General features: G+C 44.4%; 1 protein-coding gene across 1 annotated transcript in view; it reads right to left on the bottom strand.

The window, feature by feature from the left end:
* Window positions 1–1,346: 1,346 nt before the first annotated feature.
* Window positions 1,347–23,784, bottom strand: part of LOC124712145 (TWiK family of potassium channels protein 7-like) — a 340,606-nt gene continuing 318,168 nt past the window's right edge. Inside the window, exons 4-5 of the mRNA XM_047242442.1 lie at window positions 7,587–7,641; window positions 1,347–1,755 (exon numbers count right to left, since the gene is read on the bottom strand). Coding sequence (XP_047098398.1) covers window positions 1,347–1,755; window positions 7,587–7,641 — 464 coding nt within the window. The remainder of the gene's footprint in view (window positions 1,756–7,586; window positions 7,642–23,784) is intronic.

Here is a 23,784-nt window from a genome sequence, read left to right as displayed (position 1 = left end):
AGGCCAATACAGACGGCTAAGGAGTTATCTTCATTTCCCTGAGACAGTTATATCAATTCTGCTGCTGCCGAAAAAGAATCACCGCATTATTGTACAACGTCTTCGCAGTGTTCAGACCGTATCAAATGGGAGTTAAAATTGAAGCTTTAGAAGATTAACGTCATCTTCCAGAATGAGATTTTCACTCTGCAGCGGACTGTGCGCTGATATGAAACTTCCTGGCAGATTAAAACTGTGTGCCCGACCGAGACTCGAACTCGGGACCTTTGCCTTTTGCGGGCAAGTGCTCTACCATCTGAGCTACCAAAGCACGACTCACGTCCGGTCCTCACAGCTTTGCTTCTGCCAGTATCTCGTCTCCTACCTTCCAAACTTTACAGAAGCTCTCCTGCGAACCTTGCAGGACTAGCACTCCTGAAAGAAAGGATACTGCGGAGACATGGCTTAGCCACAGCCTGGGGGATGTTTCCAGAATGAGATTTTCACTCTGCAGCGGAGTGTGCGCTGATATGAAACTTCCTGGCAGATTAAAACTGTGTGCCCGACCGAGACTCGAACTCGGGACCTTTGCCTTTCCGGGCAAGTGCTCTACCATCTGAGCTACCGAAGCACGACTCACGCCCCGTAGGAGACGAGATACTGGCAGAAGTAAAGCTGTGAGGACCGGGCGTGAGTCGTGCTTCGGTAGCTCAGATGGTAGAGCACTTGCCCGCGAAAGGCAAAGGTCCCGAGTTCGAGTCTCGGTCGGGCACACAGTTTTAAACTGCCAGGAAGTTTCATAACGTCATCTTATTTGTCAGGTGTCGTCTCTCAGCCGTGAGCGAAGTCTGCTTCCTTTATAGTGGCGTTCAAGCTTGCCACTGCCAACAGACATGAGCTGCCAAGCAACATGAGCTGACCATTGACCAGCTTCAACGCTTCCATGAAGAAAACAGACTTCAATCCTGTTGGTTGGTTGATTTGGGGGGGGGGGGGGGGGCACCAAACAGCAAGGTCATCAGTCGCGTCGGATTAGGGAAGAATGGGGAAGAAAGCCGGCTGTGCCCTTTCAAAGGGCATTTGCCTGAAGCGATTCACGGAAATCATGGAAAACTTAACTCAGGATCGTCGCACGCGGGTCTGAACCATCGTCCTCCCCCGAATGCGAGTCCAGTGCGCTAAGCACAGCGCTGCCTCGTTCGGTGAGTAGACAGTCATCTCCTGACGAAGAAGAAGGTGTTAATCTTCGAAAGCTCGAGTTTTAAATCCGATTTAACGTGGTCTGAACGCCAAGAAGACTTTATGCACACAAGAAATTAGTTCCGTAGCTTTATATTTATAATTTTTTTATATTTCGAATTAGCACATCATGAGGAGGACGCATCATTCACTTCGCTCACCTGTACGAGGTTGAAGCACATGGCGACGAGCGCCATGCCGACGAGGATGTAGGCGGAGCTGGCGATGACGCTGAGCTGCTGGTGGGCGGTGCCGTCGAGCCCGCCCGGCACCAGGTCGCCGAAGCCGATGGTGCCCAGGCTGGTGAAGCAGAAGAAGGAGCCCTCCAGGAAGGTCCAGTTCTCCAGCCGGTTGAACAGCAGCGCGCCGGCGCACACGTACGCCACGACGATGCACAGGCAGAGCGAGACGGGCACGCGGGCGGCGGGGGCAGGCTGCGGGGGCGGCAGCGGCGCCTCCAGCGGCGACGCGCCCGCCGCGATGCCCTCGCCGCCGCAGTCCAGCACCACCGACTTGCAGAAGTCGTCGCTGTCCGCGCTGCGGGCAGCCGCAACATCGAATTGGGACACTCGCAATTTTCACTAACCGTCATCAGATGCAAGACATCTACACTACCCGACAAAAGAAATTAAGCACCCAGAAAGGGAGAAGAAAACGAATTGAAACGTCACAGGTTGGAGCTATTCGATGTCATTTCAGTGATTAAAAAATTGTGTCAGATTTACAAACAACTTAGCAAAAAATGGTTCAAATGGCTCTGAGCACTATGGGACTTAACATTTGAGGTCATCAGTCCCCTAGAACTGAGAACTACTTAAACCTAACTAACATAAGGACATCACACACATCCATGCCCGAGGCAGGATTCGAACCTGCGATCGTAGCGGTCGCGCGATTCCAGACTGAAGCGCCTAGAACCGCTCGGCCACACCGGCCGGCACAACTTCGCAGCATGAGCTGACATTAGTATGAAGTTGCACTGCCTCTGGCCTATGTTAGATTCGGTTGGAAAGGTGCTGTAAGGGCGTTCTGTGCTCTCCCGAGGCAAGCTGACCTGCAGTTGTTGTAAGTGGCACTTGATATCTTGGATACTTGCCCTGGGACAGAGTTATCGCTGAAGCTGGTCTCACACATGTTCTGTTGCGAATAAATCTGGCTGACCGCGTGAGTACCTCAACATCTCGCAGACTTGAAGGGAATATCAAATCACTTTTTTTTTAAATCAAGAGAAGTTTTAACTCGTTGATGAAATTCACATTTACATCGTTCACTTTGCAGATGATAAGCTATCAGCGCAGGACACCATACACTGGTCCCGCAAAACCATATATTGTAAAATCACGGTAAGAAGCAAAACGAACAAAACTTTCCTTAGGCTTCACTTTGTTGCATCAGTCACAACCGAAAATATGTTCACCTTTTTTTGTTTCCAATAAACAAAACCTACTGGTGATAGCACAAAGGTGCTGAATCATGTTTGGTTAAAAAGAAAGAAACAGTGTGTTTGCAATATGGCGGAATCTATATCCTATAATTAACTGCAAACACGGATAGAAAGACAAGAGCTGCAGATCCAGAATATGAATACCTCGCAGACGGTTCATAGCGGCACATGCTGTGAGATGACAACCATTGTCCTGTTGAAAATGGTATGAAGATGCTGCCACATGAGAAGTAATGCCTGAGGACGCAGGATGTCGGTGGCGTAGAGTTCCGTCGTCAGAGTTCCCTCAATCGCTACCAGCTGTGCCTCGAGTCATATCCAAAGGCTCCCCGCACCATGACTTCAGGAGTAATGCTACTGTGCCGCTTCAGAACATAGGAGGAATGGGTTCTTTCCTCAGGTCACCACCATACACGCTGCCGCTGGTAATGCAGAACCACGACTCATTGCTGAACACAAATGCAACGCCATTCATCAGCAGTCCGTGCTTGCCAGTCACAGTACCTGTCCAGATACCGCCAACTGTATTGTGGTGTTGGCGGCGACATATGCACGGGACGGTAATTCCTTGGTTCAGCTGCTGCTAGCCACCAACCGATGGTGTGGGCTGACACAATACTACAGGGAATCCATTACTTGTTTTTGGATGGGAGACTCAGACATGAAGGGTTTACGGATGTTGCTGGTCTACAACGATCCTTCCTTGTGGTGGTCAGACGTACGCAGTCTGAACTTTGACTTCGAGTACGACTCTGAACCTTAGACTTCGAGTAGGCCTGTCCTCACATTGGTATGCAGTCCAATAACGGGCCACGCCACAGCCGTAAGCTCCACAAATATGGATACTGCACCATTCGACTAGCCCTTTAAGTGCAGGTCTACACCGAGGCCACTTTCAAAGGCCGTCAGGTGCCAATAAGACTGTCTCAAACCAATACACGATATACTGTGTCTTTTACAGTGGTCATTAAATATCTGCCGCTGTTCTCGTATCTTATATACCCAAAAATGCCTGATAAGAACTCTAAACACGAACAGCAATAATCCACTTACCAACTGTTCTACAGGTCGCAGGGAATTGCAAATCCAACCAATTACATACGCATCGATGGTATGTACGTGTACAGTATTAGATTGGCATCCGACTATGTCTTCTGGGTCACGGACTGTATGTTGGCCGTACATGCTCTTTTGTGTTTCCTCCTTTTAAGCAGTAACGCCGGGTGAGTCACAGAAAAGATGTTCGCTGAGTGATGAAAGTCGAAGAAAGTCTTTTCATTAACTATTTCGGAAATTTGTTTGATGCTAAGTAATGAGCTGTCACGCAGTATTTCAACGCGCCAGTGTACCTGAGTGGAGGAGGCATGAGCATTGACTGCAATACAACATTAACCTCGAAAGCAAAGAATACAAACGAAGCTGTCGCCGCGCTAAACGACACTACTCCAATAATTTGTTAGCACCAGTATTTGCCTTGTACCCATTCCTGACCCATATTATAATTTTAGTCATTCCAGGCCCGAAAGCTTTATTAAATTTAAACTCTACTGATTTTCTTAAAGAAAGTTTTCTTAAAGGAAGTTGGTCAGATATTGTAAAGTGCAGTGACTGTAATGGTGCTTTCAGAGTACAGGCAAGACTTGTTTCTTCCGCAGTTCCCTGTTTTTCTTTTACGTGATGAGAATATTTGCTTGACTGTGTGGTGACTTAATGATGCCTTTGGTCCAATACAACGCAATTTAAATTTCATTTTATGAATATGTCGTTTGTAGGGAGAGAAAATTATTCTTTGCCTGTGGTGGATTACTCACTGGAATCGTAATCATCTGGAGGGGTGTAAGTTTTGTTGCTGTAGAACTTCTGTGAGTAAAGGCAATAAAATGCAAAATTAACTGCCACACTAAGAATTTATGTGCTGGATCAGTTTCTACAACCGGGGCGGGGATTTTTATATTAGGTGTCTTTCTACGGACGGCACACCCGATCCAGATTAGCAGAGCTGCGAGGGATTAAATAAGCTGACTTGCCACAACGTTTTCAATCATAACTGTACGGATGAATACATGACGCTCCTAAGTATAACCACCACAAAACTGATAGAATATTTTATTGTTCTGCAACTAGCTTTTAAAGCAGGTCAACGTTCGGAAGACCTGGACATAATACATAATAAGAACATAAAATTTTATGAAGGGAAAGACATATGTAATATGATAGTCATATTATATCATTACAGTATATCCTAAGGAAATAAACATGCACGTAATTGATTTCATTTCCACAAAATTTATCCATTTTGAAATAATTCTTAACCTGACGATGGTTACTGTTCTCTTAATAAGTTACTCTGGACTGTTTTAACGAAACAGCTAACACCTTTCCTTAACGTAATGAGGTTAAAATGAAAACAATACTATTCTTATTCTACACTACTGGCCATTAAAATAGCTGCACCAAGAAGAAATGCAGATGATAAATGGGTATTCATTGGTCGAATATATTATACTAGAACTGACATGTGATTACATTTTCACACAATTTGGGTGCATAGATCCTGAGAAAACAGTACCCAGAACAATCCCTTCTGGCCGTAATAAGGGCCTTGATTCGCCTGGGCATTGAGTCACACAGAGCTTGGATTGCGTGTACAGGTACAGCTGCCACTGCATCTTCACCATGACACCACAGTTCATCAAGAGTAGTGACTGGCGTATTGTGACGAGCCAGTTGCTCGGGCACAATTCAACAGACGTTTTCAATTGGTGAAAGATCTGGCCAGGGCAGCAGTCGAACATTTATTGTATCCAGAAACTCTTGTACAGGACATGCAACATGAGGTCGTGCATTATCCTGCTGAAATGTAGGGTTTCACAGGGATCGAATGAAGGGTAGAGCCACGGGTCGTAACACATCTGAAATGTAACGTACACTGTTCAAAGTGCCGTCAGTGTGAACAAGAGGTGACCGAGACGTGTAACCAATGGCACACCATATCGTCACGCCGGGTGATACGCCAGTACGGCGATGACGAATACACGCTTCCAATGTGCATTCACTGCGATGTCGCCAAACACGGATGCGACCATCATGATGCTGTAAACAGAACCTCAGGGATCGAGACGCGGCTGCACGATCTGTTATAGCCATGCGGATAAGATGCCTGTCATCTCGACTGCTAGTGATACGAGGCCGTTGGGATCCAGCACGGCGTTCCGTATTACCCTCCTGAACCCACCGATTCCATATTCTGCTAACAGTCATTGGATCTCGACCATCGCGAGCAGCAATGTCGCGATACAATAAACCGCAATCGCGATAGGCTACAATCCGACCTTTATCAAAGTCGGAAACGTGATGGTAAGCATTTCTCCTCCTTACAGGAGGCATAAGAACAACGTTTCACCAGGCAACGCCGGTCAGCTGCTGTTTGTGTACGAGAAATGGTTTGGAAACTTTCCTCGTGTCAGCACGTTGTAGGTGTCACCACCGGCACAACCTTGTGTGAATGCTCTGAAAAGCTTATCATTTGCATATCACAGCATCTTCTTCTTGTCGGTTAAATTTCGCGTCTGTAGCACGACTACTTCGTGGTGTAGCAATTTTAATGGCCAGTAGTGTATTAACACTAACCTCAGCGTCGCACTGCTGGATGTTAGTTACTATAACTGAATATGTCCTCGTCACAGCTTTAGGTTGCTAGTAACAAGATTCCACTTGTTCAAACTTTTTTAACGAACTTTCGGCGTGTCCCATCATCAGAATGAGTCATTTCAAAAGACTGGTACTAGTAAATGGCTGATAAGAATGTAAAAAATGGTACAATATATGAAAGACAAACTTAAAAATTGTTTTTCTTTGCCATGTGTCCATCCTTCGTCACACGGCACGCACCTAAACAGTGGTCCAATTCTGTCCATATCCATGCCAGCTTATCACGAGTGACGCTAAGAATGGCCGCTAAGACGTGTGTCTCGGCTTCGAGGTTCTGTGGCACAGGTCTAATATAATCGCCACTCTTGATGTAACTCCACAAGAAAACAATTCACAAAGCATCGAATACGCCGACCTCGATGGTCGCTCGAGTAGCTTCAGGCCAGAATCCTCAACACGGCGTACCTGGCAACTATGGTCGCTGTCGACCCTGTCGACGATTTTCCGAAATAACCTGTGGGCACAACGTTTCTGAGTTTGCCTTTCATGTATGTTGTAACGTTATGTTTAGCCATTTACCTACACAGTTTTTGAAATGTTTCATGAACATTACAGTTACCCTATATTTCTTACACATCGCATAGCCTGTATGCGTACAAGTGTAGGTTCTGCAGACAAGCCACAGGAAAACAACTTTGAATGTTACGTGTTGAATAACACTGACAGTTAAATGATTTTCAGAGAAAAGGTCATATTCTGTGAAACAACGACAGTTAAATGATTTTCAGAGAAAAACGTCCTGTTCTGTGACGATGTGATCTTCAGTATCAAATAGTAAATGTAACAGTAGAACAAGGGGTCTATAATAGTCAAGGGATGTTGGAACTGAATGATGACTGCGTTGCTGCCGTCTTAGCTTTGTGTGCACAGAGGTAGACCTGGACTACTGAAGAATAACTGTCACTATTCTAGTAGGAAATAGGGTTGCCACTGAGCACTCATTGGCCAAGACACTGTAACTGATACACAGGAAAATATATCTAATGAAATACATAGTTCCTCTGTGCTAGCAAACATGTTGTAACGGTCCCTACCCTGTTCTGCCTCATTAATTAATTAGGGAGAGAAATGGATTTTTCCTGCCGAGACACATTTCAGCATCGGACACACTAAAGGCAACAGTTGTTCCTCGCGATTCGTTATGTGTGGAGCGTTACGTTAACCCGCTCGTAATCTGCAAGTTCCCTGATTCACTGTTAAGAGGTTTTCTTACCTCGCATCTAGTAAGGTTGTCTCGACGTCCCATGTTTTAACCCAGAATTCGGGCTCTGCACAAGCATTCAATCGACTTTTAACAATGGACTGGCAAGCGGGGAAACCTCAACATTATTTTAAATAATGAGTTTCGAAATAGTAGGATGCCCACTTGTTTTGATAAAAAAGGAGGAGAAAAATTCAGTCTTTTTCACCCAGCATAATGGTAATATTGGAATGTCCATAAAATTGTCTCCATACGAAATAATAACTGTTACCATTCGCACATTAATGAATATGTACATAAATGTTCTCCGAAGGACTTTGAACTCAAATAATGATTTTGATGCGCATACCTATTCGGTTTACTGAACATGTGTGGTGCCTCTCCGGAAATTATTCCGCGACAATGTAGTGATCTAGGTTCGGTGTTTCGCACCTGCCTGTGAAGGGCGCGTTTCTTATAGGTCGATTTAATCAGCTATTGATAGCTAACATTACATAAAATACTAATTAAATTATGAGCTTGATGTGGAAGTTGCTGAAATCAAACTGAAAAAGCTGTTAGTGTGGATGATGTCAGTAGTCTAGTTGGAGTCGTATACAAACTTTTAAAAAGTTAATATTAATACACAAATTTATATGTTTGCCGGCAAGATTCGCAGTGTCATGGACAACCTTCGGTGAATCGTGGGCCTAATTCACACACATTTGCACTGTTATAGTACGTTCATAACGGATGGAATTATTTATTATGTTAGCACGAGAAAGAACAGAAAAATAAAATACAGCAATGAAATAGGCAATCCCAGTCGACAGACAATTAGGAATTACTGTACAAATTCCTTCTGCGGGCCGAATTCGAACCAATTACTCACCAGATCTGGCCCAAGGGGCGTCGGTTGCCCAACCGTGCTCTATTTGCTCCCTTTACCACACGGCTTCTGATCCTTTCTCAACCTCCGAGACCTTCTGACGTGTAATGGAATGTGGACTGCTACCGATTCTGTTTGCCAGCGCACAGCAAAGTAGGTCTTCCTACACCATATGATGAAATCTAATATAATGTGTGCCGACGAGGAACATAGATGCGATCCTGCCTGGTTCTGCACAGTTCCACAGATAGCGTACCGGTGTGTTGAACCACAGCTATTCAGGCGCTATTTATTCTTCCTTAAAATACGTGCTGCGTATAAACAATATTTCTGTAGAAGTCAGGCTACGTTTGTTTGTGCTGCAAAACTCGGAAAGTTGTTGGTCGATTGAATTGAAATTTTGATACAACGTTGCATTCGAATGCGCGCGTGTTTTTATAGACCTACACTACCGGGCAGTAAAACTGCTACACTAAGAAGAAATGCAGATGATAAACGGGTATTCAAATGGTTCAAATGGCTCTGAGCACTATGGGACTTAACATCTGTGGTCATCAGTCCCCTAGAACTTAGAACTACTTAAACCTAACTAACCTAGGGACATCACACACATCCATGCCCGAGGCAGGATTCGAACCTGCGACCGTAGCAGTCGGCGGTTCCGGACTGAGCACCTGAACCGCTAGATCAGCGCGGCCGGCGGGGTATTCATTGGACAAATATATTATAATAGAAATGACATGTGATTACATTTTCACGCAATTTGGGTGCGTAGATGCTGAGAAATCAGTACCCAGGACAACCACCTCTGGCCATAATAACGGCCTTGATACGTCTGGGCATTGAGTCAAAGAGAGCTTGGATGGCGTGTACAGGTACAGCTGCCCATGCAGCTTCAACACGATACCACAGTTCATCAAGAGTAGTGACTGGCGTATTGTGACGAGCCAGTTGCTCGGCCACCATTGACCAGACGTTTTCAATTGGTGAGAGATCTGGAGAATGTGCTGGCCAGGGCAGCAGTCAAGCACTTTCTGTATCCAGGAAGGCCCCTGCAGGACCTTCAACATGCGGTCGTGCATTATCCTGCTGAAATGTAGGGTTTTGAAGGGATCGAATGAAGGGTAGAGCCACGGGTCGTAACACATCTGAAATGTAACGTCCACTGTTCAAAGCGCCTTGAATGCGAACAAGAGGTGACCGAGACGTGTAACCAATGGCACCCCGTACCATCACGCCTGGTGATACGCCAGTATGGCAATGACGAATACACGTTTCCAATGTGCGTTCACCACGATGTCACCAAACACGGATGCGACCATCATCATTCTGTAAACAGAACCTGGATTCATCCGTAAAAATGACGATTTGCCATTTGTGCACCCAGGTTCGTCGTTGAGTACACCATCGCAGGCGCTCCTGTCTGTGATGCAGCGTCAAGGGTAACCGCAGCCATGGTCTCCGAGCTGATAATCCATGCTGCTGCAAACGTCATCAAACTGTTCGTGCAGATGGTTGTTGTCTTGCAAACGTCTCCATTTGTTGACTCAGGGATCGAGACGTGGCTGCACGATCCGTTACAGCCATGCGGATAAGATGCCCGTCATCTCGACTGCTAGTGATACGAGGCCGTTGGGATCGAGCACGACGTTCCGTATTACCCTCCTGAACCCACCGATTCCATATTCTGCCAACAGTCATTGGATCCTGACCAACGCGAGCAGCAATGTCGCTATACGATAAACCGCAATCGAGATAGGCTACAATCCGACCTTTATCAAAGTCGGAAACGTGATGGTACGCATTTCTTCTCCTTACACGAGCCATCACGACAACATTTCACCAGGCAACGCCGGTCAACTGGTGTTTGCGTATGAGAAATCGGTTGGAAACTTTCCTCATGTCCGCACGTTGTAGGTGTCGCCACCGGCGCAAACCTTACGTGAATGCTCTTAAAAGCTAATCATCTGCAAATCACAGCATCTTGTTCCTGTCGGTTAAATTTCGCGTCTGTAGCACGTCATCTTCGTGGTGTAGCAATTTTAATGGCCAGTAGTGTAACATCGCGATGGGCAACATAACTATGTCGGCGCGTGGGAAACAATGTGATGTAATAAGAGTTCCGAATTCTAAGAGTTCGTCCACACATGGAGCACCCTCTCCTTTAACATGACAATCTCAGACTGCAAATGAGTCGCGAAAGACGGAATATTTCTCAATATTACATACGACACCTATGTGGTACTTAAATTAAATGAGATATTGTTATACAGTAAATATTATATGAAATTTAGGTATCTTGTCCACACTTCATTCTCAACATTGTGGCAACTAAAATCGACCATCCGGAAAGTATACTCTATGGACTTTACCTCTGCAAACTCTTCAAAATTTCGTGCAATGGTTTGCTATATTTAATGCTGCATAATAACTGCGTTGAACATCGAAACAAAATTAAGTCATTTATGGGGGGAAGGTATCAGTCAAGAAGATAGGTAAAAATCTAATTTTTGATCCAAATAGTTTCTGTGGAATCGAATGATAAAGAGTGTCAAAGCAGTCGGAACACAATGTGTCTGCACAGGCGAGCAGTGCAGTGACAAAATCGCCCACAGCGCAGAATGCAGGGAGCACGTCTTTGTAGCAGCGAAAGGGTTAAAGCGGCCGTGGTGGCTTTACTTCATGAACTGCGCGCTCCCCCCTAAACGTAAGCTTGCGAACTATGCTATACTATGGCGCTGCTTCTCTTGGCACGTGCGTCGTGTGCAACTGGCAACGCACAATCTCCCGCGTCTAGGCGGGCATGCGCGAGCCGCCAAGATAAAAGAATTGTAGTCGTAGTCTGAAGAAGGAATCTCTGAGAATGTAGGTGTGGTGCACAGCATTGTATGCTAGTGAATCATAAACTATGGAGAAACCGGAAAAGAAGAGAATCGAAGCGTTTTAGATGTGGTGCTGTGGAAAGGTGTTTAAAATTAGCTGGACAGATAAGATAAATGAGGTACTCCCTCGGCAGAATCAGCGAAGGAAGGTACATTAAGAAACAATAGCATGGAGAAGGGGCAGGATGAGTTAAGAGATCAAGAAATAATTTCCTTCGTACTTGAGCTGCAGAGGGTAAAAACTGTAGGAGAAGGCGGGGATTGGAACACATCCAACATCAAAGTGACGACGTTCCGTGCAAGTGTTACTCTGCGATTGAAGAGGTATTCGTGGTGGACCGCAAAAACAAATCAGAAAACTGATGGCAAGAAGATAAGTTAGGCGAAAAACAAAAACCACAAATGAGGTGTTTATAGTGCAATATTTATATTATTTGGTCCAACCGCTGCAGAACTAGTGAGTCAATAAATTAGGGAGCCCGTATCTCTGAAGTGATACGTGCTTGTGTTGGAAGGAGAGACGGTAGCCTGTCGTTAGCTACAGCAGACCAGTATTCCAGTAGTCTGACCTCGGGGAGCTTGGAAGCTGGTTAACAAGACAGACTGGCGCCAGATCGCTGGCTCCGGTCCTCAGAGAAGAGCCCCTGCTAATGACCGAATCCTTGACCAGGGACTTCTGGGATAGCTTCGGTCCCTCCATCTCTCATTACTGCAGCTGGCCGCGCTTCTGCAGGAACGTCATGATGGAATGACCAGAGGGAACCGACCAGAATTAATCATTTCCAGCTTTGAATATGGATCAATTCCGACTGTCCAATCTGAAGTGCTTACATTGTCTTAGTCTTTAAAGACGTGAATTTATTTTGCATCCATTTCGTTAACCTCATACATCGGACCCCTTCGAAAACGTTTACTGAGAGGCTAACAGATGTAGTTTAAGTGTTTGTACTTCGAGATTTAATCTGATGTTTGTGTCTGCAGCTTGTGTGTGTGTGTGTGTGTGTGTGTGTGTGTGTGTGTGTGTGTGTGTGTGTGTGTGTTGGACTCCAGAAAAGGGCAGCTTTTACATTTGCTAATTTTTCATGAGGAAAGGCATTTGAACTGAAGAAAAGGGCACCGTGTACATCTGCTAATTTTTCATGGGGAAAGGCATTTGAACTGATTCAGATGGGACGTGGCTAGAGACTACATAGTAGTACAACCGCCTTTTTAGTATGACTGCGTGGGTCATCACACACTGTCATTCGCATACTCACTTGTTGCCATGCTCTGCCAATACCCACTTAATCGAGATGGCCAGCAGCTGTCGCCAAACAATATTAGGCAAATCCAAGTAAGCCTACCAGCTGGCACCACAATGGAGGATACATTTCTTTTCACAAGAGATGACACATCACACAGCTCCCGGACGAATATTTGTAATGTGTATGCATATTTTTATTTACGTGATCACTTAGTATAATTAAGATGCACTGCGTAACGGGAATAAGTGAAGATATTTCTATTGGTGACTGAGAACAGTGTACTGGACATTACATCAGTACACACTGGACTCGCATTCGGGAGGACGACGGTTCAATCCCGCGTCCGACCATCCTGATTTAGGTTTTCCGTGATTTCCCTAAATCGCTCCAGGCAAATGCCGGGATGGTTCCTTTGAAAGGGCACGGCCGACTTCCTTCCCCGTCCTTCCCTAAACCGATGAGGCCGATGACCTCGCAGTTTGGTCTCTTCCCCCAAAACAACCCAATTACATCAGTATTTCCGTCAGTTTCAGACTAATAATTATAGGTATTGCAAGTCTTATATTTTTAGGTTGGTTAGTTGCCCCAAGTATACGAGGTAAGAGCAAGCCATTAACACTTCTTTTCCCCTGGGCAGAAAGTCAGGTGTTAAAATGTTGATACATGGACTCAAAATGGATAGTCTGTACTGACAGACGTAGTTCACTTAGTGGCGCAGTTACGACCATGCGGAAAACATCAGGTAGTAAATTATGGCTCAAAAATGACTCAAATGGCTCTGAGCATTATGGGACTTAACTTCTGAGGTCATCAGTGCCCTAGAACTTAGAACTATTTAAATTTAACTAACCAAAGGACATCGCACACATCCATGCTCGAGGCAGGATTCGAACCTGCGACCGTAGCAGCAGCGCGGTTACGGACTGAAGCGCCTAGAACCGCTCGGCCACTCCAGCCGGCGCAGTAAATTATGTGACGTGTTTGCTGGAAGACCGTTAAACGCAGAGAAAAACAGCTAACACACTCAAGTGGGTACATATTAAGGTGACAATGATCACAATATCTGCACTTATAAACCTAACGCAATGCATAATTTATCTTCCACTCGGGCCATACACTCGGAGAAGTATTACGTAAATTATCATCGTGTGTATGAATGTGATCCACCTGATGGGGAAACAATGAAGGAATGGTATAGGAAGTTTCTGGTAACAGGAAGTGTTCTGAAATATTCTGACGGTGGACGTTATGGAGTTTCAGAAAAGGCAGTGGAGGACATCAGACAAACGTTTCTCAGAAGCCCACGTAAGTCAATTCGTCAAGCATCTAGGCAACTTTATATACTTCGATCAACATTGCATCGTGTAGTTCACCAGCTTCTTCGTATGTGTGCTTACAAAGTGCAAATTCTGCCACATCTGACTCCGAACGACAAACCATGCCGACAACTATTTGCTGTAGATATGCTGCAGCATATTGATGTGGATACCAACTTTCTGGAAAGATGTTAATTTTCAGATGAGGCAACCTTTCACCTATCAGGAAGGGTGAATAGGCATAATGCTCGGATTTGGGGTTCACAAAATCCGCACGTTGTCATTGAATATGTTTGTGATAGCCCTAAGCTAAACGCCTGGTGCGGGCTAATGCACGACAGGATTGTTGGACCGTTCTTCTTTGCAGAACAAACAGTGAATGGGTCAGTGTATTTGGACATGTTGGTGCAGTTTGTGTACCTTCAGATACAAAACTTGCAACCCAACATCATTTTTCAACCAGATGGAGCTCAGTCGCATTGCTCAACGGCTGTTTGCAAGTTTCTGGATGGGAAATTTCCCAGTCGTGTTACAAATGGTTCACATGTGGAGGTGTATTGATGATAAATAAATAAATACTTTGAAATGCTCTACAATGTGGTGCATTTTTCATTGTGGTATCTACTGTCTTTTTTTCCTGGGTCTTTGAAATCAAGGAGGTTTGAGTGGGACACTGTATTTTAATCTCCGTAGAGTCACTGTCACGATGATCAGTCATGGAAAACAGTTGCAGATCACGGCAGATGAATTGTTGTCGGTTCGTTGGGCGACTGGTGCTGTTTTCTTATTTTAATCAAACCCTCGAATGTGTGCTTTTGTTGAACACTTAACTCCTCCATAAGAGGTAGAGTTGATGTTAACAACGGTCAGCACCACTGTCACACATTTTTCTGCGTTACGACATAATAAATGACGAACAATAATGTCGGTATTTCGGCTCAAACGGCGTTACATCAGAGATCACGGACTTTGAGAACGAGAAAGTTCCCTTTATCTAATTACAAGCAATTTATTGGTTAACAAAGTACGTAATGTCAAAATGAATTGCTCCATTGCTCTACGAGTGAGAACTGCCGTCCAAAAGACAAACACGAAAAAGTGTAACTTCCGTCGCGAACCAGTGTGTCAAAACAAGTACGTACCTCACAATACCTCTAAATGGAGCATGAGATTTATTTTATGGACAGTCGTTACGGTAACAAATGGAGCATATAATGGAATAAATGGACTCCCAAAATCATATGTGAGCTGATAATGACTGACTGTACGCGACATTAGTCACTAATCGGCCATTTGTTTCTGAAAATTACGAATATATCCGATTCAAATGAACAGTAAAATGTGCGCTCACACAAATTTCCTTGCGTGAATGACAAGTACGGAAACATCACTGCAATACGTCATGCGGCACTCTTTAGTTACTACACCTAAATATAAAGTAGCTCATTGAGTATTAAAAAAATGTCATCGGAAGAACTTCTGGGAGGTTCGGAAGGTAGGAGACGAGGTACTGGTGGAGGTAAAGGTGTGAGAAAAAGACAGGTACGTTTCCATGGACGGAATTTAAGAGATGTCGTGCGACATCCGCACAGAAGAGCAAACGAAAAAAGACGAAGAAACGGAATGATACAACAAAGAAGATCTATACAGCAGTTGCTCGCGAAAGGCAACTGTTCCAGGTTTGAGTCCCAGTCTGGTACACAGTTTTAATCTGCCAGGAAGTATCAAATCAGCGCACACTCTGCTGCGGGGTGAAAATTCGTTATTCTGGAAAGTCAATATACTTATCATTTGGCCTTAACGATAGCGGCAACTCTTTATGGCCAGCACTACGTAACGTATCACCAGCACTGACAAGGGAACCTCCCCATCGCACCCTCCTCAGATTTAGTTATAATTTGGCACAGTGTATAGGCCTTGAAAAACTGAACACAGATCAATCGAGAAAACAGGAAGAAGTTGTGTGGAACTATGAAAAATATAAGCAAAATATACAAACTGAGTAGTCCATGCGCAAGATAGGCAACATTAAGTATAGCGTAAGCTCAGGAGCACCGTGGTCCCCTGGTAAGCGTGAGCAGCTGCCGAACGAGAGGTCCTTGGTTCAAGTCTTCCCTCGAGTGAAAAGTTTACTTTCTTTATTTTCGCAAAGTTATGATCTGTCCGTTCGTTCATTGACGTCTCTGTAATAAGTTTAGTGTCTGTGTTTTGCGACCGCACCGCAAAACCATGCGATTAGTAGACGAAAGGACGTGCCTCTCCAATATTCCTTAGCCTTGTTATTGAAGTCGCGAGCTATATTTTCTGGATTCATATTGCCCACGGAATACATCTCACGTATTTAATGCACTCTCGTCCAAAGTAGCGAACAGTCAACTGCCAGCCAGGGAGCCTCGTTAGCAGGAGTACTCACTCTTCCGTGCGCTGTAGTCGACTGACGTCGTGTGTTCCGTTGTTTGTTTAAGTGTAGCGTCGCCATACTACGGCGCAGTTACCTCGCATCGGACGGAAGGACGGACGGATAATAATTGTCTGAAAATAAAATATTAAACTTTTCACTCGAAGTTAGACTTGAACCAACAACCTTACGATCCGCAGCTGCTCACGCTAAGCACGGGACCACGGCGCTCCTGAGCTCACGTTCTCCTTAATGTTGCATATCTGGCGCATGGACTACTCAGTTTATATATTTTGCTTATTTTTTTCATAGTTCCACACAACTTCTTCCTGTTTTCTCGATTGATCTGTGTTCAGTTTTTCAAGGCCTATCCACCGTGCCAATTTATAACTAAATCTGAGGGGGGTGTAATGGGGAGGTTCCCTTGTGAGTAACTATGGTAACCAACGAAGTATTGACTTTTTCTATCGATCGACATGTTGCAATGGTAGGAGGCTGGATACACATTTGGGAGGGCTGGAGTTCAAATCCCAGGGTAGCCATCGGGACTTTGTCCGTTGTTTTCGCTTATCGCGGAAGTTAGGTGCCTTGAAATAAGCACGCTCGATCTGATACGCCACTCTTCTCTAATATGAGATTACTCTCTGTCTCTTACGCCAAATTTTCTTGCTAAGTTTTTCTGTGTATCGTCGATGAAGCTACGAATGTTTGTGTTTTCGAGGAATTATTTTTTAGGTCATCAGTCTTCTGACTAGGGATGGCAGTTGTCGCTGTGATAACCGGTTATTGGTTATATTGTTTTTTTTTTTTTTCAGGACCAAATGGTTCAAATGGCTCTGAGAACTATGGGACTTAACTGCTGTGGTCATCAGTCCCCTAGAACTTAGAACTACTTAAACCTAACTAACCTAAGGACATCACACACATCCATGCCCGAGGCAGGATTCGAACCTGCGACCGTTGCGGTCACGCGGCTCCAGACTGTAGCGCCTAGAACCGCTCGGCCACCCCGGCCGGCTTTTTCAGGACCAGTTTAACCTGACTGGTAAAGCCGCTCAAAACAAACAGTTTATGAAACAACAGATTTTAAGTTTTTTATTCCTATTAATTCCTAAATAAACGCAGAAATCCGACGACCAAAAGAAAGCTGTCCACCGTTTGCTGCTTTTTTTCGAAAAGCGTTAAGTGGATGAACACTTTGATTCTACTACTAATTCTCATTTTTTTAAACTTTACTCAGAAACCATGTCGAAACCGAGGATCAGACCACTGTTTGGGCATTACGAATAGTCAGTGCTAAAGGGTGAAAACTGATGTTGAAGATCTCTATTTTAACTGTCTGTCCGTCTTCGAGAATTACAAACAGATAAGAGCATTTTATGTATGCACTGGTAGAAGATAGCTACTTTCTATTTTTATTGTTAAGTACGAGTGAATTGTTAATTCTTACATGATGTCGCAAGTTTGTTGTGCCTCCTCCCATTTGTAATGTAGGGTGATTACAGATGATTCATCGGATGTCAGATGAACGTATATCACAAAGCATTACATACAAATTAGTGACTGATACATTGTATGAAAAAGCACATTTTCAAATTTCTTACGCATCATTACAAATGTTCTGTGGGCTCTCCTTCTGTTACATGACACTGTCTATGCGGTAGTCAAGCTCAGCCCACACACTTTCGAGTATGTCCCTGTCAATGTTCGCCATCGCAGCAGTGATGCGATCCAGGAGTTTCAGCCAAAGTTACTGGAAAGGTGGTACGTACACATTGTCTTTCACGCAACCCAAAAGATGAAATCCCCAATCTTTAAGGTCGGGAGACCTTGGCGTCCCGCCTGAAGAGTGCCAAATCGTCCTGACCAGATTCTCAGCCCACCTGTTTGGACGTTCCGTGTTCAGAGGGCGACGCACCTCTCTATGGCAATGAGCCTGAACTCCCCCTTGTTGAAATATGAAGTGTGGTTTAATAGCTATCAGTCTCTGAAACAACCAGTCTTGTAACATTTGTCGGTACGTCATACCCTTCAGTCTTCTCAGGAAAAAAGTAGGGCCTGTAAACATTGCTAAATTACACAACACAGAAGACATTCACCTTTGGAGAATCTCTTCAGAACGCTACTGTAACATTGGGATTTTTCGTGCCCCATGTGCTGAGTTTGTGACGATTCACTTTACCCTTTAAGTGGAGTGTCGCCTCATTACTGAACGAGAGTAGGTGGGGAAATTCCTTGTGTTCCATTGTTCCCTGGAAACGATCACAAAATTCGCGTCTGATGGTGCGGGCATAAACGTTGCAACAGCTGTATGCGATGCGGTTTTTGACGTAGTCGCTTCTGCAGAATCTTCCACACAGTTAACTGAGAATGCCCAGTTCGCGACATGCAAAACAAGTGGATTTCTTTGGGCTACAAAGGAATACATCTCGGACGCTCTCCACAATTTCATCCACGAGAGATGATCCCCTGGAGCTTATTCCTTTACAGAGGCAGCCTGTGCTTGAACTGTCGATAACATCACGGAAAACTTTGGCGGGTTTATGGCTGTTTGTTGTACTAGCTTCGGAGCCCGCCTGGCTATCCTCGCGGTCTAGCACTTTGCTTCCCGGATTCCTGGCAGGAATCCTTCCAGCGGATTAGCGTCTAGGTCCGGTGTACCGGCCAGCCTGTGGATGGTTTTTAAGGCAGTTTTCCGTCTGCCTCGGCGAATGCAGGCTGGTTCCCCTTATTCCACCTCAGTTACACTATGTCGGCGATTGCTGTGCAAACACTGTCTCCACATATGCGTATACCATAAATACTCTAACACACAAACATTTGGGGGTACACTCGTCTGGTATGAGACGTCCCGGGAGGGGGGGGGGGGGGCGTCCACTGGGGGCCGAACCGCACAATAACCCTGGGTTCGTTGTGGGGCGGCGGTGGGGTGGGTGGACTGCTGTGGCCTTTTGAGGGGTTGTGAACCCTTGAGAGCTATGGTGGGACAAAGCCTCTTCATCATTTCTAGGTCCTCAGTTCAATACGTACACATACACACACACTCACTATCCTCAGAATGTACACTGCATTGTAGTGATGGATTCTATCTTCTCACTGGCCATTGTGGCCAAGTGGTTCTAGGCGCTTCAGTCTGGAACCACACTGCTGCTGCAGTCGCAGGTTCGAATCCTGCCTCGATCATGGATGTGTGTGCTGTCCTTCGGTTAGTTAGGTTTAAGTAGTTCTAGGCCTAGGGGACTGATGACCTCACATGTTAAGTCCCATAGTGCTCAGAGCCATTTGAACCATCTATCTTCTCATATTGCAACTCGTAAAATACTTTCTGTTGATTAGTCGCCATTTTGAAAACTGTTATCACCCTGTCACCTGGTGAGTTAAAATGGAACCTACAATGACCTAAATAATACGTTTGCTTTTTCACTTGCTTATTAGTGCAAATAGTTGAGTATTATATATTTGAAGCTATAAGAAGTCAAAACCTGGTGAATGAATTGTAATCATTGATTTTAAAGCAAATGGAGCATTGTAGTTCATTGATACCACACTTTGTGTAATATTTCCACACTTGGGATGGTGTCATTCTGTAATATAACTGGTTTCTGACGATGGCAGAATCTACCATTACAGCAGGTGGGACAAATCTTCCACACTGCATGTACTCAGATGCCATCTAACATGCCACGCCTCGTGGTAACAAGTTCATTATTGTCTTGGTAATGGTGTACCAATTCTTACACCATGTGTTATTAAAATAACACTGATCGCTTTTCTCATTTCTCACAATAACCTTATATTTCAAAGCAATGAATAAAAATTACTCGTTCTTCAAATAATGTTTATTTGGAAACCAAAGTTCTTAATGCTTCTACTGTGGGTAATTGATATTTCTGTTTTTTTTACAGGTTAGAAGCAAAAATAAAAAAAAGGACATGCTATAACAGACACCAAAGAAATACCGAAAAATACCGGTTATTCAGAACTAAAATATTGGTATCGGTTTTAATTGGTCGGTTTTTCTTCACTGGTACGCATTCCCCCTCGAATTCCTCCTCTCGTACGCCAATCTCTTCATCTCAGAGTATCACTTTTACCTTACATCCTCAACTGTTTGTTGGCTGTATCCAATCTCTGTCTTTTCCTAAAGTTTTTATCTTCTACAGTTCCCACTAGTGCCATTGGCCTTATTTAATGACGTCTCAATACATGTCCTATTACCTTATCCCCATTTCTTGTCGCTATTTTCCATACGTTCCGTTCTTCGCCGATATTGCAGAGAATCTCTTCGTTTCTTATCCTACCAGTCCATCTAATTTTTGACATCTTATGTGCCACCTCAACTGAAAAGCTTCGATTCACTTCCTTTCCGGTTGTCCCACAGACGAAGATTCACTACCATATAATTATATGCTCCACACATACGTTTTCAGAAATTTCTTCCTCAGTTCAAGACCTATGTTTGACAGTAATGGAATTCTCTTGGCCAAAATTGCGATCTTTGTCTGTGCTAATATGCTTTTTATGTCCTCCTTGCTTAGTCGTCATGTGTTATTTTCTTCCAAGATGGCAGGAAGCTTCCGCTTCATTTACTTCGCTATTCAGATCTGATTTCTGCTACTCCTTATTAGTTTAGTCTTTCTTGGATTTACTGTACATCCATATACTGTGCTCATCAGACTGTTCATTCCATTCAGCAAATCCCGTAATTCCTCTTTGCAATGTGATCAGCGAATCTTACAGTTGGTATCCTTTCACCCAAAATTTTAATCTCTCTGTTGAACCTTTCTTTTATTTCCATCATTACTTCTTCGATGTAAAGACTGAGCAGTAGGAGTGAAATATTACATCCCCGTTTTACACTTTTTTGATTCGAGAACTTCGTCATTATTATTTCAGAAACTACCATTAGCCAAGATGATCTTATACAAATTATGTATTGTCCGTCTGTGTCTATTTTCCACTGAATTTTTGACATCTTGTACCATTCTACACTACCGGCCATTAAAATTGCTACACCACGATGATGACGCGCCGCAGACACGAAATTTAACCGACAGGAACAAGATGCTGTGATATGCAAATGATTAGATTTTCAGAGCGTTCGCACAAGGTTGGCGCCGGTGGCGACACCTACAACGTGCTGACATGAGGAAAGTTTCCAACCGATTTCTCATACACAAACAGCAGTTGACCGCCGTTGCCTGTTGACACGTTGTTGTGATGCCTCGTTTAAGGAGGAGAAATGCGTACCATCACGTTTCCGACTTTGATAAAGGTCGGATTGCAGCCTATCGCGACTGCGATTTGTCGTATCGCGACATTGCTGCTCGCTTTGATCGAGACGCAATTACTGTTAGCAGAATATGGAATCGGTGGGTTCAGGAGGGTAATATGGAACGCCGTGCTGGATCCCAACGGACTCGTATCACTAGCAGTCGAGATGATAGGCATCTTATCCGCATGGCTGTAACGGATCGTGCAGCCACGTCTCGATTCCTGAGTCAGCAGATGGGGACGTGTGCAAGACAACAGCCATCTACACGAACAGTTCGACGACGTTTGCAGCAGCATGGACTATCAACTCAGAGACCACGGCTGCGGTCACCCCTGACGCCGCATCACAGAGAGGAGCACCTGCGATGGTGTACTCAACGACGAACCTGGGTGCACGAATGGCAAAACGTCATTTTTACGGATGAATCCAGGTTCTGTTTACAGCATCATGATGGTCGCATCCGTGTTTGGCGACATCGCGGTGAACGCACACTGGAAGCGTGTATTCTTCATCGCCATACTGGCGTATCACCCGGCGTGATGGTATGGGATGCCATTGGTTACACGTCTCGATCACCTCTTGTTCACACTGACGGCACTTTGAACAATGCACGTTACGGTCCAGATGTGTTACGAGCCGTGGCTCTACCCTTCACTCGATCCCTGCGAAACCCTACATTTCAGCAGGATAATGCACGACCTCATGTTGCAAGTCCTGTACAAGAGTTTCTGGATACAATAAATGTTCGACTGCTGCCCTGGCCAGATCTTTCACCAATTGAAAACGTCTGTTGAATTGTGCCCGAGCAACTGGCTCGTCACAATACGCCAGTCACTACTCTTGATGAACTGTGGTAACGCGTTGAAGCTGCATGGGCAGCTGTACCTGTACACACCATCCAAGCTCTGTTTGACTGAATGCCCAAATGTATCAAGGCCGTTATTACGGCCAGAGGTGGTTGTTCTGGGTACTGATTTTCCAGGATCTATGCACCCAAATTTCATGAAAATGTAATCACATATCAGTTCTAGTATAATATATTTGTCCAATGAATACCCGTTTATCATCTGCATTTTTCTTGGTGTAGCAATTTTAATGGCCTGTAGTGTACATCGTCGAATGCGTTTTCTAGTTCTACAAATCCTGTGAACGGGTCTGGATTTTCCTCAAGTTGCTTCCATTATCAAGCGCAACGTCAGAACTGGCTGTCTAGTAATCACACCGTTCAAAAAAACCAAACTGATCTTCACCTCACAGATTTTCAGTTTTCTTTTCCAGTCATTCTTATATTATTATTGTCAGCAACCTGGATACTGAAACACTAAAATAATAGTTTGGTTGACAATGTACGAGTATTTGCAATTTATCTCATTCATTTCTTCTCAGAATTACCCCTAAAAGTATATCCGTGGTATATTCGGTACTGTTCACCTAGCAGGAATGTCACTAAAGTCCCTGTCGCTTTGGCTCCTTGTTCAAAGTTCATATTGAGTCTATGATAAGTGTCCAGTAGGTATCGGTTAACATGGATTGAGTACCCTCTCTATTATAGCTACCTTCAATCTTAGAAATTTCTTGGTGGGAGCGACATCGACAAATGTCGATTGCAGCAACATACTTTTCTGCAATGTAGCCCAAATGCAGTAACTATAGCGTTAAGGACGTCGCGCACCCCACTTAGTCGCACCACTGCAAAAGACTTTATTGTATCTTTTTGGTATTTCGAGTTGTACGTAAAGAGCAGGAGAAGAACTTTGATGGGTTCCGTAGGACGTCATGAATTACACTGCGGATTTCGGGGTGGACTGACTGACGCTGCGCTTAGGCCATTATTTCTGTTTGTAGTAACGTACCTTATCACGACTGCGGCATTCACACAAGCAGTAACGAAATGTGGTGTAACCCTGTAACTGGTGATGCAATATATCACTGGAAATTTACTACTCAAGTTGTCACAGTTTTCCCTGTGAAACTCTTATCTCATGTAGTGATCCGTTTCGTTCATGCTGGGTCCGTAACTTGTTGAAATTAATGCAAAGAGTTTCTCATAACACACAAGAGCGTTATTTACTCTTAACTACACTTGAATCTGAAAACGATCTTTATTCCTTATTTAGACAATGTTCTGAGCTGCCTGGCTTCAAGAGTACCGTGAAATATGAAGTTACTTTCATCTGCGTGACGTTATGGGAATGGAGTATGACGGTTGCAGAACACAATCACTTTT

This window comes from Schistocerca piceifrons, chromosome 8 (genome assembly GCF_021461385.2).
Source record: "Schistocerca piceifrons isolate TAMUIC-IGC-003096 chromosome 8, iqSchPice1.1, whole genome shotgun sequence".
NCBI lineage: Eukaryota > Metazoa > Arthropoda > Insecta > Orthoptera > Acrididae > Schistocerca > Schistocerca piceifrons.
This window is presented reverse-complemented; position numbering and strand designations above follow the sequence as displayed.